Genomic DNA, 19,469 nt, shown 5'->3' with positions numbered 1-19,469 from the left:
TATGCAGAGTGGGGGCCGCGAGGACTGGAATTGGGAACCGCTGGGCTACATCATGTGTCATTCACCAGTGAGGAAACTTTATAATACAGTTAGTAAAAGTACTACAATACCAGGAAGGAAGATTGGGTTGTTAATGTTTGTCTGCCATTGTCTGCACAGTGTGCGTGAATGCGCTGATGACGTATCGTGTCTGTGCGAACCGGGTGCGCAGAGGTATGCAAATACATACGTTGACAGGCAGTTAGGAAAGACCTACACCTTGGTCCTACACCCACAGAATATATAGACCTTTTTCCTGAGTAACCGATGAGCGGCACCATGACTGATTCTAACTTCCGTTTGGGTGCTCTCATGTTCCGGTCTCCATAGAAATCCGTTAAGACGGGGTAAAAAAGACTTCCGCGTTCACAAACAGGTCTATAAATACAGATAAATACATTTAGACCACTTAACTTAATGATTGCAATAGGGATGTGAAGAGACTTTCAACCAGCGTAACAAAAAAAACAATTCTAAAGACAATCACCTATTGCACCTTTAAATGGTGGTAGTGAATTTCTACAGAATATTATCCATTAACCTTTTGCTGCATTTTCCCTCCTTACAGAGACATCACATCTTCTGAAGCCATATGAAAGCTTTGAGTGAGGATTAGACTATTTCAGTTATTCACTGAAAATCTTCCTATAATGCCATAGGTCTCTTATCTTACTTGTCCAATTTTGCATCAGTGACAGCAAACCTGGCATGACACTCCTTTACGTGTCAAGTTTGAAAGTGTGTATGTAGCTTGTGTACCTGGAAATAGGCAATGCTTAATTTTGTGCAGAAAATTGTTGTTTGGCATTATTTCTTTTCTTGTCATACATTAGTTTTTTTTTTTTTTTGTCTTTTTTGAAATCATATGAATCATATGAATTTTAAAAGTTTCGGTATCAAATAAAATATAATCATTTTGAATACTACTCTAGTAAAAAACTAATGAATTGAAAAATACATTTATTTCATACTAAGTATAGTCTATTAACATATTTAGTGACATATCGCTGGAGTCTTACTGATTTAAAAATTATTATTATAAACTTTATTTGGAGTACTACTTGATCTTAATATTAAGCCTAAAATGTGTTTTAATGTCACTATTGATGAGGATTGTATGATCTTTTAATAATACCAGTTTTTAAATGCAAGATGTTTAAAGTTTTCCTGAAGTATACTTACAATAGTTACACTTCAGAACAATCAAATGTGCTTCAGTTTATCTTTAGTTGGACTTTAGCACTATTTCTGCACAATTAAAGTGCATTAAGTACAAAATTAGTTGTTCCAATTTAGCAGGCTTTTAAGTATATCAGTTTATTATATCAAAAGTACAATTGCTGGGCATTTTTATTAAGTACATATATACATATATTTCAAATACATTTTAGTATTTTTTTCATGGTGAAAACAGTGAATTTTAAATTGAATTCAGTTTGCTCTCAACCCAAAGATTCTCACCCTTATTATATTTATTTTTGCCCATTCTTTTCTGGATGATTTTCAGTTTGTTTATGCTATTAGAATTATGTTGACTAACAGGATTATATTAGAACTGTTATAGAAATGAAGTCTTGTCATTCCAAAGTCCTTTGTAAAACTGAAGGTCTCTGTTCAATTATATTTGGTATCATTGATGTGTGAATGAAGTTTGATGTTTGCATGAAACATTGATGTGTGAATGAAGTTTGATGTTTGCATGAAACATTGATGTTGGAATGAAGTTTGACCTATTTTAGACATTATCAGTAAATAGCTAATTGAAAACAATACTTTGAAGTGCAATGCCATGAGCATTATAGAGTGCATTTATTGGGAATTGGCAGCTCCTGTTTGCCATTCGGTTTTACTATATAGAAAAGAGCAGCTTGACCATTCTGCCAAGATCATACAAATTTAGAGTGAAATGAGGGTGAGTAAATCATGACAGGATATTCATTTTGGAATGATCTACCCATTTAACTATTTTAATATGTATTTAAAAGACAATTGATTAATTCTGTACCATGTATTTTCACACTAGATGAGATGTCCTTGGGACGAAGCGAAAAAGGTTAGAGAAGAAATGCCAGAGTGGCACCTCTTTGTTAAGGCAATTGGTGGTGCTAATGTAGCTGTCGTTTTAGGAGGTCAGCGGTTCGAAAGTTGCTCTTGAATTATCTTTCAACCTTTAAAACCTGTGAAAAGACATTGAAATTCAAAGAGCTGCCATCATTACTTTGTGCTATTATCTCACGTGGAATCTTGCAAAGGTGAAAACCCTCTGAAACATTCTGCTGATTTAAAACATTATATCTGTGATCAAAGCTCAAGGACGTAGCAGGTAACGAAAGTTACCAGAACCAAACCAATGTGATACATGTCATTTCAGAACACTGACATCTGAGAGAAGGTCTGGATATCAATGAGAAAAAAATATTACAAGCATGTATGTCTGTCTGTGATCGCAGACTGTTCATCACCCTGCACCAGAATACTCTCAATAATATATGTGGGTTCCTGCTCTTCAAAGGGAACCTCAGATCAAAAATTAATCCTTCTCCATTGTGCATGCATTGACTTTGGACATGGTCAATATATGGTTTCCGTTTGGAAAACAAAACAAAAAAAAAACACTCGTTTTGCTTTGGTGTTTAGATTTTTTTTTTTTTTCTTAGGATCGAACTTGATAAGTCTCAAGCACATGTAAGAAACACACGTGTTTCCCATAGTAAGGAGATCCGGCCCAACTATCAACTGTATAGGGGCCATTAATCAGCTCAACCTTTTCAAGTAGCATTAGAGAGGGAATCTAAAGGCGACTTTCTGATCTCCATCCATTGCATGCACGTGGTGATGTGAGGAAGGCCAGCATGACATGAATACTGAGTAGTCTTTCCAGAGGCATGGAAGCCCTCTCCTGCATGTGAGTAATGTATGTATGCCCAGTCATCTGTCTCCATTGTGACCAGAGGCAAGGAAGTGGACCACCTCTTTCTGGAAGAGTCAGACATTTTGCATCCCTCAGTGCTGAGCAGTGCAGTGAAGGGAGTGGAGCTTTATAAAAGGTGGGTTCAGTCCCATGGCTTAGATTGATGAAACATAGAGGAACTGAAGTTCATGTACTTGTGTGAACACGAGGGAAGTCACATTTTTTGCCGTCATCTATCATAATGACAGAGAATGTGTGGAGTGATCCAGCATATTTAAGATGGAGCTAGACAAAAGATGAGAGAATGTGGTTTTTAGGAGGAACAAAATCCAATGTTCAATGATTCTTTTTGTACTGGATTCAAACTTTGTGAATTTGTCAGTGGTGTGAGGTACTAGAGAACTAGGGATCCGCATAGTGTCCATATAGTTTTGAAACACATTAATTGGTGGGCTGTCTCATTGACTAGTCAAGAGTCTTAATGAAGCACTGTATAATTTGCCTGAATTTGGTGTATAACCCCAGTTGAGCACATTTCTTTGGGAACATGTACATAAGTCACATTCTTGCATAAAATGTTTTGCAGTGGAAGTGGAACACTCAAAATGGGATACTCAGAAAACAATACAAGATGCGACTCAGTGGACAAAGATGTCAATGTCTGCATGTGTATGGCTGTAGTGGCAGGGCTTTCAAAGGGTTGAATTTCAAAGCACAACTTTTCCAAGAGAAAACAGGTACAGTTGATAACCAGACAGACTGTTTCATACACTGGAGCTAAAACGTTACACATGTGAGACTTGTTCGCAAAAAAAATAAAGAAAGTGAGAGTTGTAAAGCCTGATATAAACTGTTTTTTTAAATCTTAATGGTGACTTCAAAGAGATTGACAATGCAGTTTACATGCCAGACTGTACAATAAATCGTAGCCAAGACATCTAGACAATTCCATCACACTGGATGAAAAGCACTGCGACCAAAAAAAAGGAAAGAATGTGCATCTGTATCATCATCTATATTATGCTATTTCTGTATATCCATTAACTTTATTCAAGCACCTTAAAGACAAATATATTATTAAAAAATGCACAGTATCTTCCAAATAAGGTGAAATCATTATGCGCAATAACAACAATTTGGGACAATTATGATGCAATTTATTGGTAACAATGTGTGTGGAGCTCTGTGAACAGCCATAGAAAACTTTGTGTTCAAAATTCATCAACCCTATTTATTCTTTAAATGCACATGAGCAGTAAGAGCTGTCACGCTGTAGAAGTGTGACCTAAATTCTTTGACACTACCAGCAATTTGTCGGAGGCTAAAATTAATCACAAAAAACAATAATTTTGCTCTATGACAATAGAAATCTTTACAACCCCAAACATTTGTCTCAGATAGCAAACTGTGACCAATATCATACAGTGTGGTAAAGATTACAATAGTGAAATTCTGATGAGTAAAATTATTATTATTTTTTTTTAAAAGCTAACACTTGGTAAACATAATGCTAATTGCTTCCATTAAAATGATCAAAACTATGCTTATTACCTATGTAATTGTATAATTTTTGGTAAGTTAAATGTAAATATTATTCAGTTAAGAATAAACAACGAATGTGTGATGTGTTGTACACATTCTAAATTACGTTGAATACAAAGAAATCTTGGCTTGCTTAAGTCAGTAATACAGCATTTTAGTGTATGTGTGTGTGTTTAGTTTCTTATGTCTGTGTTCAAGACTGATACTGAAATCGTCCTTAACCAAGCAGTGCTTCACAATCCCTCTTAGCACTTTATCAACCCACAGCTTTGTGCAGAGTGGAGACCGTGCCGAGTTCAAGACCTCATGAAGAGTGTGAGTGGGCTGAAGTTTATTGAGGAGCTTTGCCATATTGATCACCCGCCCAAGTCCCTCTGAAGAACATGCCAACTGGGTGTTGAGAAATGCAATTTAAGATTAGACTAAATATATCATCCAAAGACAGGCCCCAATTGTTCACTGAATCCTTTGAAATATGTAGAGATATATCCATGGAGAAATTAAGTAAGCGCTTTTTAAATAGACTTTGTCATCAAGCACAGAACTTGTGAAAGTCTATTTAAACTGTCGTATATAAAAACAAAAATGCTGACCAAGATGCCTTTCCGACCTCTGAGGGTTCCATTTAAAATGATTTTTCATATTGGTAGAGCAGGCCATTTGAGGCTGAGGCAGAAGCAGTGATGGGTGAAGATTGCATTTATCCAATTATGTTTAAGTTTTACAGTGAAACAGTAGGAATGGTGTTTTGGTCATCTTGACCAAATAAAGTGTTCTGTGTCAAGTTTGGGTGTCATCAGTCTGCTTTCTCTCCATTATACCTCATCTCGGTTCTGGCCAGCCACAGGCCCACTGATCACAGAAGATGCTGTCAGCAATCTGTCACAGTCTCAACAGAGCTTTAACAACCTTGTTTACTGGCACTGGCATATATTCACACATACCTATAGTCACGTGGTATGTGTACAGTCACTTATGTGACTCACGCGTTAATCCACTTGATGATGAGAATATGCTTCCCTCTCCTGTTGTTGTCATCTCTGCCTTGTCATGTCTGAGTTTTGGCTCCATATCAGAGCAGATGGACTCAGGCTAATGACCACAGCCTTATAAAACTGGCGGCAAGCCATTAAATCGTGATTACTTGTCATGAGCGTTGTTTAGCATGACACTTCTGCATGCTACAGTTTAGCCATTTTTGCATGTGGTAAAATTATTATTTTATTTTTTATTTTTATTATTAGTTTCCTATAGAACAACTGAATATGCTAGAACTTTTTTGCTGTCTTCCATCCATTAAAATATTCCATTCATGTTTCAGTCAATTAAAATATTGAATCCAGTCAGCCATTAAATTGTTCTATCCATCCATGCATTCATTAAATTATCCAAACCATTCATCCATCCATCAAAATATTCCATTCATCCATCAATCAATTAAATTGTTCTATCTATCTATCTATCTATCTATCTATCTATCTATCTATCTATCTATCTATCTATCTATCTATCTATCTATCCATCCATCCATCCATCCATCCATCCATCCATCCATCCATCCATCCATCCATCCATCCATCCATCCATCCATCCATCCATCCATCCATCCATCCATCCATCCATCCATCCATCCATCCATCAAAACATTCTATCCATCCATACATCAATATATTCCATCCATCCATCCATCCATTAAAATATTCCATACATCCATCCACATTAATCCATGCATTAAAATACACTATCCATCTATCAAACTATTAACAAATCCCATTAATCTATCATCCATTAAAATATTTGATCCAATCATCCATTAAAATATTCCATCCATTCATTCAAATATTCCATCCATCCATGAAAATATACTAATCATCTGTCAATTAAAATATTCCATTCATCCATCTGTCAATTAAAATATTCCATTCATCCATTAATCCATTAAAATATTCCATCCACACATCCATCCATTAAAATATTCCATCCACACATCCATACATACATTAAAATATACCATCCATATATCAATCAATTAAAATATTCCATTCATCCATCAATTCATTAAAATATTTAATCCAATCACCCATTAAAATATTCCATTAATTTATTAATTAATTGTTTTTATCCATCCATTCATCCATTCATCCATCCATCCATCCATCCATTAAAATATTCCATTCATACATCATCCATCAAAATAGTCCATCCATCTGTCTGTCCGTCCGTCCATCCATCCATCCATCAAAATAGTCCATCCATCCATCATCCATCAAAATAGTCCATTCATCCGTCTGTCCGTCCGTCCATCCATCCATCAAAATAGTCCATCCATCCATCTTTACATGCACTATTGGGGTCAATAAGATTTTTTTTTTAATTAATAATTTCTTCAAAAGCATTCAATTGACCACAAATGACAGTTAAGACATCCAAAAAGCTATAAACATGTTTATTTTTCAAATAAATGCTGTTCTTCTGAACTTAATATTCATCAATGATTACTAAAAGAAAAAAAAAAGTTTCCACAAAAATATGAAGCAGCACAACTGTTTTCAACATTGATAATAAGAAATGTTTCTTAAGCAGCAAATCAGCATATTAATCAGAGGTAATAACACAATGTTAATTGAGCCAGACAAATAATGCGAGTTTTGTGAATGAGGCACAATGCATAATTAGCTTAATTTGCATAGAAATAGGCATGTTTGTGCTAAAAAAAAATATGACAGTGGCTTTATATACTTTTTATGGGTAAAACTAGAGTGTGGGTGGTTAAACACAGTTTTTTTTTTAATATTGTACAGAAAAGTCTTTAGTTTTGTATAGTTATGTTTGTTGTTGTTGCTGCATGAATTCTCTGAGGGAACAAGACTATGTAACAATTTATAAGCTCAAAAGGGAATTGTATATAAATAATTACGATTAATTATGATTCATTTACAATTATTTATATCGCCTGACAGTAATAGCTGTCGCAGAATTAAATTGCCATCAACTGATCTGTCCGTCCAGCGAACATTCAGTGTAAGTTCATATCAACTCTAAGAAAGGGTATTTCCTTGGCCACAGAAAATACTTTCCTATTAATGCATTAGAGCATTGTAGCAAGGGTCAAAATCGTAAAGGGACATTCATTTGCAAGGCAGAACCAGAAACTCATGTAATTTGTGCACACAACTTTTATTAACTAAACACTAACGCAAACTAGTCTAACAAACAAACAAACATACGTACAATCACTCATACATGGGAAAGGCTAAATGATAGTTGATGGATGAAGCCATCAGGAAAACCAGAGAATGCAGTTATGGAGGAAGTCATTTAACCACCTGAGTAAAACCATCAGCGCCGTTTATAACGGAGTCTATAACTTATACTAAACCTCTGTTTCGTTTAGTTAAATGTTATACTTGCACTGCCTTTTGTCGGGTCGAGTGTCCGGAATGCAGTCTCAGATCAAAGTTTTGGACTCCCGATCACATTCTTCTGGGTTGAAGAGTGATGAATTCCAAAAATGTTCTTAGGTAGAAATGTTCTTCCAAGTTTTGAATGGAAAAGAGCTAAGAAAGAGATCATGCTGAGGTCCAAGGAGCTTGGTTGAATGGAAAGACAAGGCCGCAAAGGCCTGGCACAAAAACTTAGAGGGTCAGAAAAAGTTCTAGTTCACAACCTCTTAGGATCTAACAAAACCGCAGACTGCCGGGCATCTCTGAAGAGAGAGCTTTATCTGCTATAGAGGTCACACCTCTGGGGTGTCAAATACCCAATGGAGTCCTGGATTTTTGGAGGGAACTTTTTATGACCCTTTGTCTCTGAACATGGTAATTTGCATAGGTAATTTGCCTGGGTTAATGCACAAACGTCTAAAGATTCTTAGGACACTAATGTGTTGCATAGGTATCGACATGTAATATTCACTCTCAATTAGATCATCCGAAGACAAATTGATAGAGACTAAACATGATACAGCTAGAGTGATATTAACTAGTGATCTATCATAAGCATGCAGAAAATGGAGTACGATACACAAAAACACATACAAGAAGAGTAATAATATACACAATGCCCTGAAGATATGTGTGTTCATTCAAAGAAAGGTTTTTCTATGAATTAATTAGAGAAGATTCCATTTCTCTTTCCTAAGGGGCAAAGAAGTGAGTTCCCGCATTCCTTTGAGCAATAAAACCAGTGTTATCAGATGGGTTGCCATGGAACCAGATACCTGTTCTGCCTTCTTAGGTGTTAGATGCATTTGGGGGGAAGGGTCCACAGACCCTCATAGTTGGCCTTTTGTTTAGGTGAGGGGGCATAAGAGATTATTTGTTAAATATAACAAATATTTGTGTGTCTGATTGGTCTAAATGTTACAGCTAGGTTCCCCTGTCAGTTATTAACAGACTTGTGGGGACTTGAACTAACATATTCCTTCAGGGCTGCACCATGCAGTGCACATAGGACGTGTGTTGTGTTTTATAGGCACACATCCATCTGTGAGATCTCACAAGAATAAGTAACTTTAAACTTTTTATAGTCTGTCAGTTTTATTTAAGTCCACTGCCTGTGAGTGTGTGTGTGTGTTAACTTGTGTGCATGAGAAATGCATTTGCGATGTGTCTTCTCTATATAACACATGATGTTAGTCACTCTGATGTTGCCTAGCTGAGATGGTCATCTGGCCCCTGACATTTCCCAGAGCGCTGGACCGTAGATGGACTCCACTGTCAGGTCATCTTTGCATGATCCTAGAATTCATGTCTAGTAATTAAGTGTGGCACGTTTGCCTGCGTGTGCAAGAGATTTTTGGCCATCCTGTGGAAGTGCTAAATATTATGCCTTATGTCACCCTCACCATTTGTTTATATCCCACCGTGTTTTTTATTTGAAATTAAACAGGTGAACATCTACCTGCTAGATGCTTGCTACATAAAACATTTTTAATTTTTGTTATTTGCTATCTTTAGGAGGTAACTATTAGTAGCAATAGATTTGTTGTGAAAGGACCCCTCACCATTTTTCCCCATCAACGCCCATTACTGTAATAATTCTTTGTGGTGGTGAGTACAACGTCAGCTCGCATTAAACACAATGAGATATGAGTTGGCTGGCATGTGCTGAGAGAGATTCAACAGCATAGTACAACAGGTGTTTTCAATTTATTGCCTTTGACATTTTTATAAAGTTTCCTTTTCTGTTGAGATTTATAATAAAAAGGTGGAATATGCACTGTATAGATTGAAAACAAATTTTTATGAAGGGGGAGAGAAAACAGGGAAATTGTTAGCCAGACAACTGAGAGAAAAAAATACCTCCAACACAATACCAGTAATTAAACAGGGAGATAGACAAATTTTTGCGTCCAAAGACATAAATAAAGTTTTTCAGCAATATTATGAAAAGCTTTATACGTCTACAACACATACTACTTCGGTTCAAAATGAGATTGAAGATTTTCTCGCAAACGTTGAAGTGCCGAGCTTGCAGCCAGATCAGGTAGCGGAGATGGAATTTCCTATTTCAGTAAGCGAGATAAAAGAAGTAATTTCATCAATGAAAAATGGGAAATCACCGGGTACCTACGGCTTGCCTGCGGAGTACTATAAGGAATTTGTAGAGATCATAGCTCCAATACTTAATGAGGTATATCAAGAAATGTTTATGAAACGGCAAGCACCCCCAACTTTTAACGAGGCCTATATTTCTTTAATTCCTAAAAAAGGTAGAGATGTTACAGACCCCTATTACCTATTAGCTTATTAAATGTTGATTTGAAAATTCTGACAAAAATCTTAGCCAATCGCCTGCAAAAGGTGTTACCAAACATTATTCATCCTAACCAAGTTGGATTCATGAACAATAGAGCTTCATCTGACAATTTAAGATTGTTGTTTCACCTAATTTCAACATGCCAATCCAAAAACACTCCAATAACAGCCATTTCTCTTGACGCGGAGAAAGCCTTTGACAAGGTAGAGTGGCAATTTTTATTCTCTACCTTGTCACATTTTGGCTTTGGGCAAAACTTTATTTCATGGGTTCAAATACTATATAAAGGACCAAAGGCTGCAGTGATAACAAATGGAATAGTATCCCCTTTTTTTAACCTCTCAAGAGGGACACGTCAGGGGTGTTCATTAAGTCCACTTTTGTTTATTATTTTTTTGGAAATACTGGCGATTATTAATCGAGCACACTCTGGGATTAGAGGAGTGAAAGCCGGAGATAAAGAACATAAGTTATTACTCTATGCAGACGACATTTTAGCGGTTATAACTGACCCCCTGACCTCTCTACCACACCTAATGGATGTCATACAATCTTTCTCAAAATTGTCTGGTTATACAGTCAATTGGAATAAATCTGAAGCTACCCCCCTCTCCAATTTAGACCCGTTATATATTTCAGAAGTTTAAAACTAATCTGGAGAAGTGGGAAAAAATTAGACTTACTCTTTGGGGAAAATTTGTATTATTAAGATGGTTATAGCCCCCCAGTTTAATTATATATTAATGATGCTTCCGATTAAAGTACCATCTTCTTTTTTCAAGAAATTTGACAGTTTAATGAAATATTTTTTGTGGGATGGGAAAAGGGCAAGGATAAATCTAAACAAGCTGATTGCCCCTAAAGAAAAAGGAGGGCTGGGTTTTCCTGACTGTAGATTATATCATTTGTCATTTGTTCTGGCAAAAATAGTTAAATATTGGAATCAGGAAAAGGATAAAACTGACTGGATGAATGTTGAATATAAAATATGTGCACCTTTCAATCCCATTGAAGTATTCTCACAGTCCACTTTTAATACTACAAATCCTGTCCTCATTCATACTAGAGATGTACTATTTGTACTTTCCTGTAGCTCAAATAGTAGAGCATGGCGCTAGCAACGCCAAGGTCATGGGTTCGATTCCCAGGGAAAGCAAGAGCTGATAAAATGTAAAAACTGTAACTTGAATGCAATGTAAGTCGCTTTGGATAAAAGCGTCTGCTAAATGCATAAATGTAAATGTAAATGTAGAGATGTTTGGGTTAGAATTCATAAAACATTTAAATTATCTCACTATTTACAGAAATATTCTTCATTATGGCGTAACCCGGCAATTCGTATTGGTAAAAATATGATTTATTGGAAGTATTGGCACCAGCAAGGTATAAGCATTATTGATGATTTGTATGAAAACGGTGTGTTAAGGTATTATGAGAATTTAAAGAAGCGTTATAATCTTTTAGGAAAGGAAAACCTCTGGACGTTTTTACAGCTACGTAATTGTATACTGTCTAAAGTTGGCCCCATGGTTGACAACCCTATTTCAAGATATTTAAAAAAAAATACAAGAATCTCATAAATCTTCACAATTATATAAAATGGTAAACTCCTATAGGAGTAGTGATCTTCGAAATTTAAAGACCATTTAGCAGAGAGATATTGTTGAAGAAATTGATCCAGAGACTTCGTCCAGTATTTTGGCGGGGTGTGGTAAATATATAAAGGAAGCAAGGGGAAAATTCACTCAATATTGGATTGGATTGGATTCAATTTATTGTCATTGCACATGTAGGTACAAGGCAACAAAATGCAATAAAGAAGAAGAAATACAGCATAACATGAGGAAAGAGAGGAGAAAAAAATTGTCCTCACACTACGCTCCTGAACGAGAGTGCAGTGTGAGAACAGACAAAAACCTCAGCATAAAGCACAGTTAACACAGGAACATAACTTGCATAGTAATCCTAGTTCAGACGAAACAGCCATCCGGCCAGCAGCCATTACAGCGCAAACACACAGACCCGTTATCACTGACAGGATGAAGCGACGAAGGCGTGGGATGGGGGGTAGGGAAGTGTATGAGTGTGTGTATGTGTAAGTTCGTGTGAGTTCGTATGCCTTGAAATCCGTTTCGCCAGCACTCCAAACCAGTCGACTCAGTTCGCAGGTTGTGATGCGACATAGCAATTGCCATGGAAACGACCTTGGACAGAGCACAAGCGCCCGACAATAACAAGGTGTTTGATGGGGGGAGGGAATGGAAGAAAGAGCGTCTCCCTGCAGTATTCACCGGAGAGTTGATACCAGAGCGACCTTGCCAAGCCGTTCTGTTGTGGGAAGCCGGAAAGAGATAAGATTGTTTTGTCTTAGGGCGAACAGCTGTCTTCCAGTTTCACAGCTATTCTCATTGTCCATTCTGATCTCCTTGTCCATCAATTTTCCTTTCCAAAGCCGAGAGCTTAGCCGTGATCGAATCCATATTGCGGTTAATCGCCTCTGTTTCAGAGGCGACCGCTCTGCCTACAGCCTTCATCATGACGGGCAGCCTTGAGAGGTTTTGGATAGCCAGTCCCGTCTCCTTAATTTTCTGATAATTTAGGGCAATGCCTAATCCAAATAGCAGAAACCCAGTTATCATTGTTCCGAATAAGAAGATGTCTTCAATATCCTCCACGGAGAGAGCCGCCAGACACACGACCCGCCATCTCTCCCATGCGTCCATCGTGTAAGCCAGCAGCAAACGTCCCAGCGGGACATTCCGGTTCTCCAGATCCCGCTTTCCTAGTCGAGAAGATGGTGTCAATTGCGTTAAGAGACCAGTTGATCAGATCCATAATTTCGGTTTTGTAAATAGTGCAGCGAGAGTCTCTTAAGAAGGACAGGACAATACAAGAGAGCAAGCAGGGAAGTTCAGGGTAGGGAGGGAGGGAAGAAAAATGTGACCGCCTTCGAACAGAGCCAAACGAGAAATATAAATATAAATATAAGATTCTCCACAGATACTACCACACTCCGGTAAGACTTTACAGGATGAAACTGATGAAGGACAATTTGTGCTGGAAATGCCAGATGGAAACTGGTACCTTTTTACATTGTATCTGGGAGTGTAGCCTAGTTAAACCATTCTGGAAACAAGTTATAGATATTATAAGTTGTTGGTATGGCTCCACAATATCTCTAACACCCCAACTGTGTTTACTAGGTGATAAATCTCAATTACCAAATGTCTCTAAGCGGGTACTTTCTGTTGTGATGATATGTATTACAATGGCTAGTAGGATTATTCTAAGACACTGGAAGACTGTGAAAGCCCCAGAACTGAAAGATTGGGCGAGTGCAATGATTGAAATTGCTTCTTACGAACCCATGCTCAACAGAGTAAATGGGGTGAAAGAGGATGGGTTGTCTCCCTGGGAAGAGTTCTGGACATATGTTACAGTAACAACTCAGAATGAATAGATTTATACTTGGCAGTAGGTTTTGTATTGTACTTTTTTTTTTTTTTTTTACTGTTCCAACCTTGCCTGTAGAAATTTGTAACCCTGTATTATTATTATTATTGTTATGTTGTACTCTTGTTACCCATTTACCTTCCGAAAAGCAATACAAAAAACTTGAATTAAAAAAAAAAAAAAAAAAAAAAAAGCGTCAGCTAAATGAACAATGTAATAATGTAATGTAATATAAATATATATATATATATATATATATATATATATGACGCAGTACATCATACTTGCTGAATGAAATACAATATTTGTTTCTTACTAATTTTGAGGTGCAGATTCCAAAATAGTACTTTTTTTTTCTTCTCAAGCTTGTCACACTTAATCACAAAATATCATATGCATTTCATGGAACTTTTGCTTTCAACAACCATTTGTAAGGTGAAGAAGTCTTGTATTATCATTTTATCAGCAGAATAGCTGAACTAACAATGAATGATTGTATTTTTATTAACTAATGTTAACAAAGATGAATAAATACTGTAATAAATGCATTGTTCATTGTTTGTTCATTTTAGTTAAAACATTAATGTTAACAAATGACACCTTACTGTAAAGTGTAACCGTAATGTTGATTTTTGGAACACAATGGCCCAAATATTGCAAGTGCAGTGCTGAAATTTGCATGCTCACGAATCCTCCCATTATAACATACAAATTGTAGTCTAGACATTATGAAAGATTCATTATGCATAAATTAATTGTGTTATAACAGAGCTTTGTGAGATTGCGATGAACTGAGATGTCATTGTTTTAGAGATTATAAAAGCAGTGCTATTTGCTGACATTCTGCCAAACTATGTACGCAGCAGCCTATGCTTGCTTTAGTTAAAAATAACAGTGTTTTGTGAATGTTGATGCTTTAATAACAAATATTTATCGGGAGCATTTATGCTGGGATTTCATGTAAATTTCATGGATGTAGTCACAGAAAAAAGTTACATAACTAGTAATGTAAGTAATTACTTTTGAAATAAAGTTATCAGAACAGTAGTGTGATTACTTTTCAAAGGAGTAATCGGTAATCATTAATTGAATTACATTTTCAGAGTAACTTGCCCAACACTAGTGATGACAGTGCAACAGAAGACGACTAGTTATTGGCAATATATATTACATATATAAGAATAGCTATATGTTTTTGCTGTACAGCTCCACTACCGAATTGCTCTGCAGGAAATGCAGATTTGTGGAGGTGCATGATGGATGATTTGTGATGGAAAGGCTATGTCATGGATGGCTGCAATTTTTCAGTTCTCTCTTTATTGTGAAACATTCTCTCTCTCATTAATTTTTTTGTAAGGTATTCTTTTTCTGTTTTATTGTAATATGAAGGCCTAAAATCAGGATTTAAAATAAACTGGTAGCAAAGTCTACCTTTTAGCATTCCCCCATGTTTTGAGGTGAGAAGCAAATCCGACTGTAAAACTCTGATTCACTGTTTAAATTAGAGGTGTTTGAGACAGTCGTCTCACCCTCTCATCCCCAGCTGTCTGCTCCAGTGACGTGTGAATTGTAAGTCTTCTCTTACACTAGCTATGACTAATTACTGAATCTCTCTTGTGTTAGATGTCTGGACCGTTTCTAATCCAACAAGATGCTCTGCTTCAAATTGCTGACAGAGAAAAAGCCAGCATTTGTGTTACGCTTAGCTTTTGTCCTCAAGCTTTTTTATTTCCTTTATGTTCACAGAAATGCGCGCCTTAGTAATTATGGGTCATTTGCTGGGCTCTTTGCGTAATTAGAAGTTTTAATTGTGCCCCCGGTACAAGGGAATTAGCTAAGCTTTACTCTCCTAAGTGAGCTCCATGCTTCCGCTGCTCTTTGTTGAGGCACTTCCACTCGTCGTACAACTGGCTTAGTGACATCAGTCAATTACAGCCATTCATGGAAACTCAAGTGCCTTTTTTATTTGTTCCTGTGATGAGTGGACAAAATGTGGAATCTCTGTTCCTGAGGGTCAATTATATGTATTGCGTGGCTCCTAAGCAAGCGTTCTGACTCCAATGGCTTTTAGACCAACATGTGAGATATTCGCAGTTTTGAGATCTCATAATATGCCTACTTGGTCAATTACAACGAAACACATCTCTCTTGTTATACCGAAGATATACTGAAAGATGAGTCAATGGATGATGCATATTTGTGTTTGTAAGAAAATATTGTTAATTCAATAATTGTGCAATTTTGTGCACATCTTATTTGCTATCATTAAATTCATTAAATTAAATATCAGCATTGACCACTTTGGTTTCTAGATATCAGCATCTGATGCTGACAACCCCATCTTGGTCAACCACTAATTATAACAATGAAACTATTGAAATGCATATTTTAACAGTAAGACAAATCTGCATATGTTTAATGAAAAAAAAAAAAAAAAACTTGCTCACTGTTGTAAAGTGTGAGACAAAGCTTGAGAAATTACTTTGATGTTTTATTTTAAAGCTGCAGTCAATATTTGAAATCAAATATTTGAGCAAGTATATAACCAGCCAGTGTTCAAATCTATCACATTACTTTAGCCTGATTCACAACGGTTAGCTTATAATAATGTTTTCTAATTTGAGTGGTATGGGTACGTTTTTGTGGGAAATTCGAGCATGGTCACTGCGACATAAAAAGTTGTCCCGGCTACCAGGCTAATGCATATGAGAATCCTGCGGGTGGCGGATCGTTTATCATTATAGCCTTTTCTCACAGCAGCTAGAATAATTAAATGTATCATTTTGATGGCAGATTGTACAACCCGAATTCCGGAAATGTTGGGACTTTTTTTAAATTTGAATAAAATGAAAACTAAAAGACTTTCAAATTACATGAGCCAATATTTTATTCACAATAGAACATAGAATACATAACAAATGTTTAAAATTAGAAATTTTACAATTTTATGCACAAAATGAGCTCATTTCAAATTTGATGCCTGCTACAGGTCTCAAAATATTTGGGACTGGGGCATGTTTACCATGGTGTAGTATCTTCTCTTCTTTAATGGTGTTTTCAGCGTCTACATAAACATGAACATCAGTGGAGCTGCTCTGAGAGAAAACCAGTTTTATTTGAGAAAAACCATTGTCAAATACACTAAACTCAAAGGTCTGCTATAACCCGTCAAAATAAAAGTTCAATTTAACTTGAAGTCCTGACAGAAATAAATTAGCATTGTACAATATACTTAAAAGTTATGACAAAAATAATAATATTCTTTATAATAATTAATTTAAACATTATTTTTAAGGAATATCATGTTTGTCCATGTTTTAACTTGGAATACCTCTGTTGTGCAGCACTTTGCCAAAAATAAGTGTTGTTAAATTTTCATTTGATAACATTTTAAAACATGAATTAAAATGTTAAAGTGTGATATAGATATACATAAGGCTTATGGCTTTATTTTATAATTGTTTTTTTGTTTTTGTTTTTTGTCCTCAGAAGGGAGGCTTACTTTCATTAAAATGATTTCAAGTTTGTTTCAATAAAGGATTTGTTCACTCAAATAACTCGTTCTTATTCTTTTAAGAGTCATTGTTACTTATAATAATTATTGTTTAATATATACCGTGAAACCGTGATATTTTCTGAGACGATTATCATACCGTGAAAATGTCATACCGTTACAACCCTAGCCGCCGCACAACCCCATGCAAGGAAGATAATTCCGCAAAAAAATACAATTCCAGGTTTTCAAACAGATGGCAACAAAGATGCAAAACTTACGGACTGCAGCTTTAGTTGCTTTGAATCTGCCACCATTGGTCTCAAGATTTTGAATATACAGTGCCCTCCATAAGTATTGGAACAGTAAAGACAATATTGCTCTGTTGGCTATGGAGTCAAGACATTTACAAATATGATTAAAATATGAATATGAGACAAAATTACAGAATGGAGGGCACTATATATATATATATATATATATATATATATATATATACACGTGTGTGTGTGTGTGTGTGTAATATGTATATTCAGGCACTATTATAATATTCACTAACAAAATGAAATCTTCTGCTCGAGAATTGGAAAAGCTTTGTTGTATGCAAGATATTCCTGTAACAAGCTGTGTCATATAGTAGTCACAAATGGTCAGTGTCAAACAGTTGTAAATGGTGGCTACAACAGAGTGGAAGGGTGATGGTTTGGTTTTGACATTGTGGGCCAATATTTGGAAACTCTTTGCCCATGATGTGGTTCACTGAACTTGATTTTGTTTTGGTTTTGTTGAACTTGGATGCTATGAATGAATTACTGAGAGGACCAAAGGGAGAGAGCTAGCCTAGATCAAGAGACACATTACCTGACATTTAAACTTCTAAAATGCATTTGACAGCACCAGTCAAACTCTTTAACCAATCATTGAAGTAATTTTATTCAGACCTTAACCCTGGTGCTTCCTTTGCCCTGTATAAAAGTGCCTGTAGAAGAACAAGAGAACCATTTTCAGTCGATGACATGCATGTCAAAATATGGCTCTGTAGTAGGCCTACTTTTTGTAGCACTGTATTTGAAATTTTGGGTTTTTCCATCTCCTGGTTTTGGATCTTCTCTCTACATAGTCAGTATTACTGTTGTGAAAAGTACCAATATTTTGGTACCAAGTCAATACTTCAGTTATAAAAGTGTAACAATACCAGCCTTTCTGCAAAACTGGTAAAGCCGAGTACCCACTGATACCCACCTATAGGTGACCGATTTCAGATGCTCTCATATTTGCGTGAGCGCTCTTTGAAGAGCGTCAAAGGTTTCTGTAAAAAATAGACTGTAAAAAAATTAAATAATAATAATAAAAAAAAGAAAGAAATTAATAAGATGGACGGTCTTCACTTCCTTCAGCGTTGAGCATTGTAGCCAATCACAGACATGTTTGTTGAGCATGTGAATGGCAATGGCCAAACAGAGGCAGAGAGTCAGAATCCTCTCAGTATGTTAGAGTCTGTTCAGTGTAATACGGCACACTCGCAAATTGTATAACCCATTTGGAATTTCGGAACAAAAGTTTGATTTTTCATGCTGCTAAGTACACCCTTCAAAGTTTTGGGAGTCATATTCAAATGCGGGACTAAACTGAAAATCTGTTGTTTTTTTTGTTGTTTTTTTTTGAGAACCATGAGAACTGGTATTGGTATAGTTGGTACATGACAACACTAGTCAGTATATTGAGTTCTGTGAGCATAAATGGCATGCATTTATGTTTTAATTGATCAGTCTGTTCTGATTCTGCCTTCACAGTGCCTGGTTTTTGAAGATGCTCCAAATGGGGTAAAGGCGGGTCTGGCAGCTGGAATGCAGGTGGTGATGATCCCAGATGATAACCTGGACCGCAGCCTCACCCAGGAGGCAACCTTGCTGCTTAGAAGCATGGAAGAGTTCAGACCAGAACTTTTCGGTCTCCCAGCCTACCCATAAGGACAGTAATCACCACAGTGATTTAAATTCCACTTATATCTTGTCAATTTTTGAAAAATGGAATCAGGCTGCAGTGTAGCTCCTGCAATCAAAAACAGGAGAAACTAATCTCAACCATTATTTCTGTCAGCCGTGGATTTGCTGTTCAGGGACACAACAGAATGCTGATTGTTTAGATTTTTTTTTAGCCAATCACAACTCTGAATCTCTTTCCTTTGAGCACCCGAATAACACCGAGACAAATTTTGATTATGCTGCTCAGTTAGCCTCAGTTGAACCATTAGGCCATATTGATATTTTG

General features: G+C 36.3%; 1 protein-coding gene across 1 annotated transcript in view; it reads left to right on the top strand.

Annotated features, from left to right (window-relative positions):
• LOC306873797 (pseudouridine-5'-phosphatase-like) overlaps positions 1-19,168 on the top strand; it is a gene marked incomplete at both ends in the record, with an annotated part of 37,089 nt that extends 17,921 nt beyond the window's left edge. Inside the window, one exon of the mRNA XM_079423283.1 lies at positions 18,992-19,168. Within this exon, the coding sequence (XP_079279409.1) occupies positions 18,992-19,168 (177 nt within the window). The remainder of the gene's footprint in view (positions 1-18,991) is intronic.
• Positions 19,169-19,469: the final 301 nt, after the last annotated feature.

The sequence above is a fragment of the Barbus barbus genome (genome assembly GCF_936440315.1).
Source record: "Barbus barbus genome assembly, chromosome: 8".
Taxonomy (NCBI): Eukaryota; Metazoa; Chordata; class Actinopteri; order Cypriniformes; family Cyprinidae; genus Barbus; species Barbus barbus.
The sequence above is the reverse complement of the archived record's forward strand: the minus strand, read 5'-3'. Positions and strand labels throughout refer to the sequence as shown.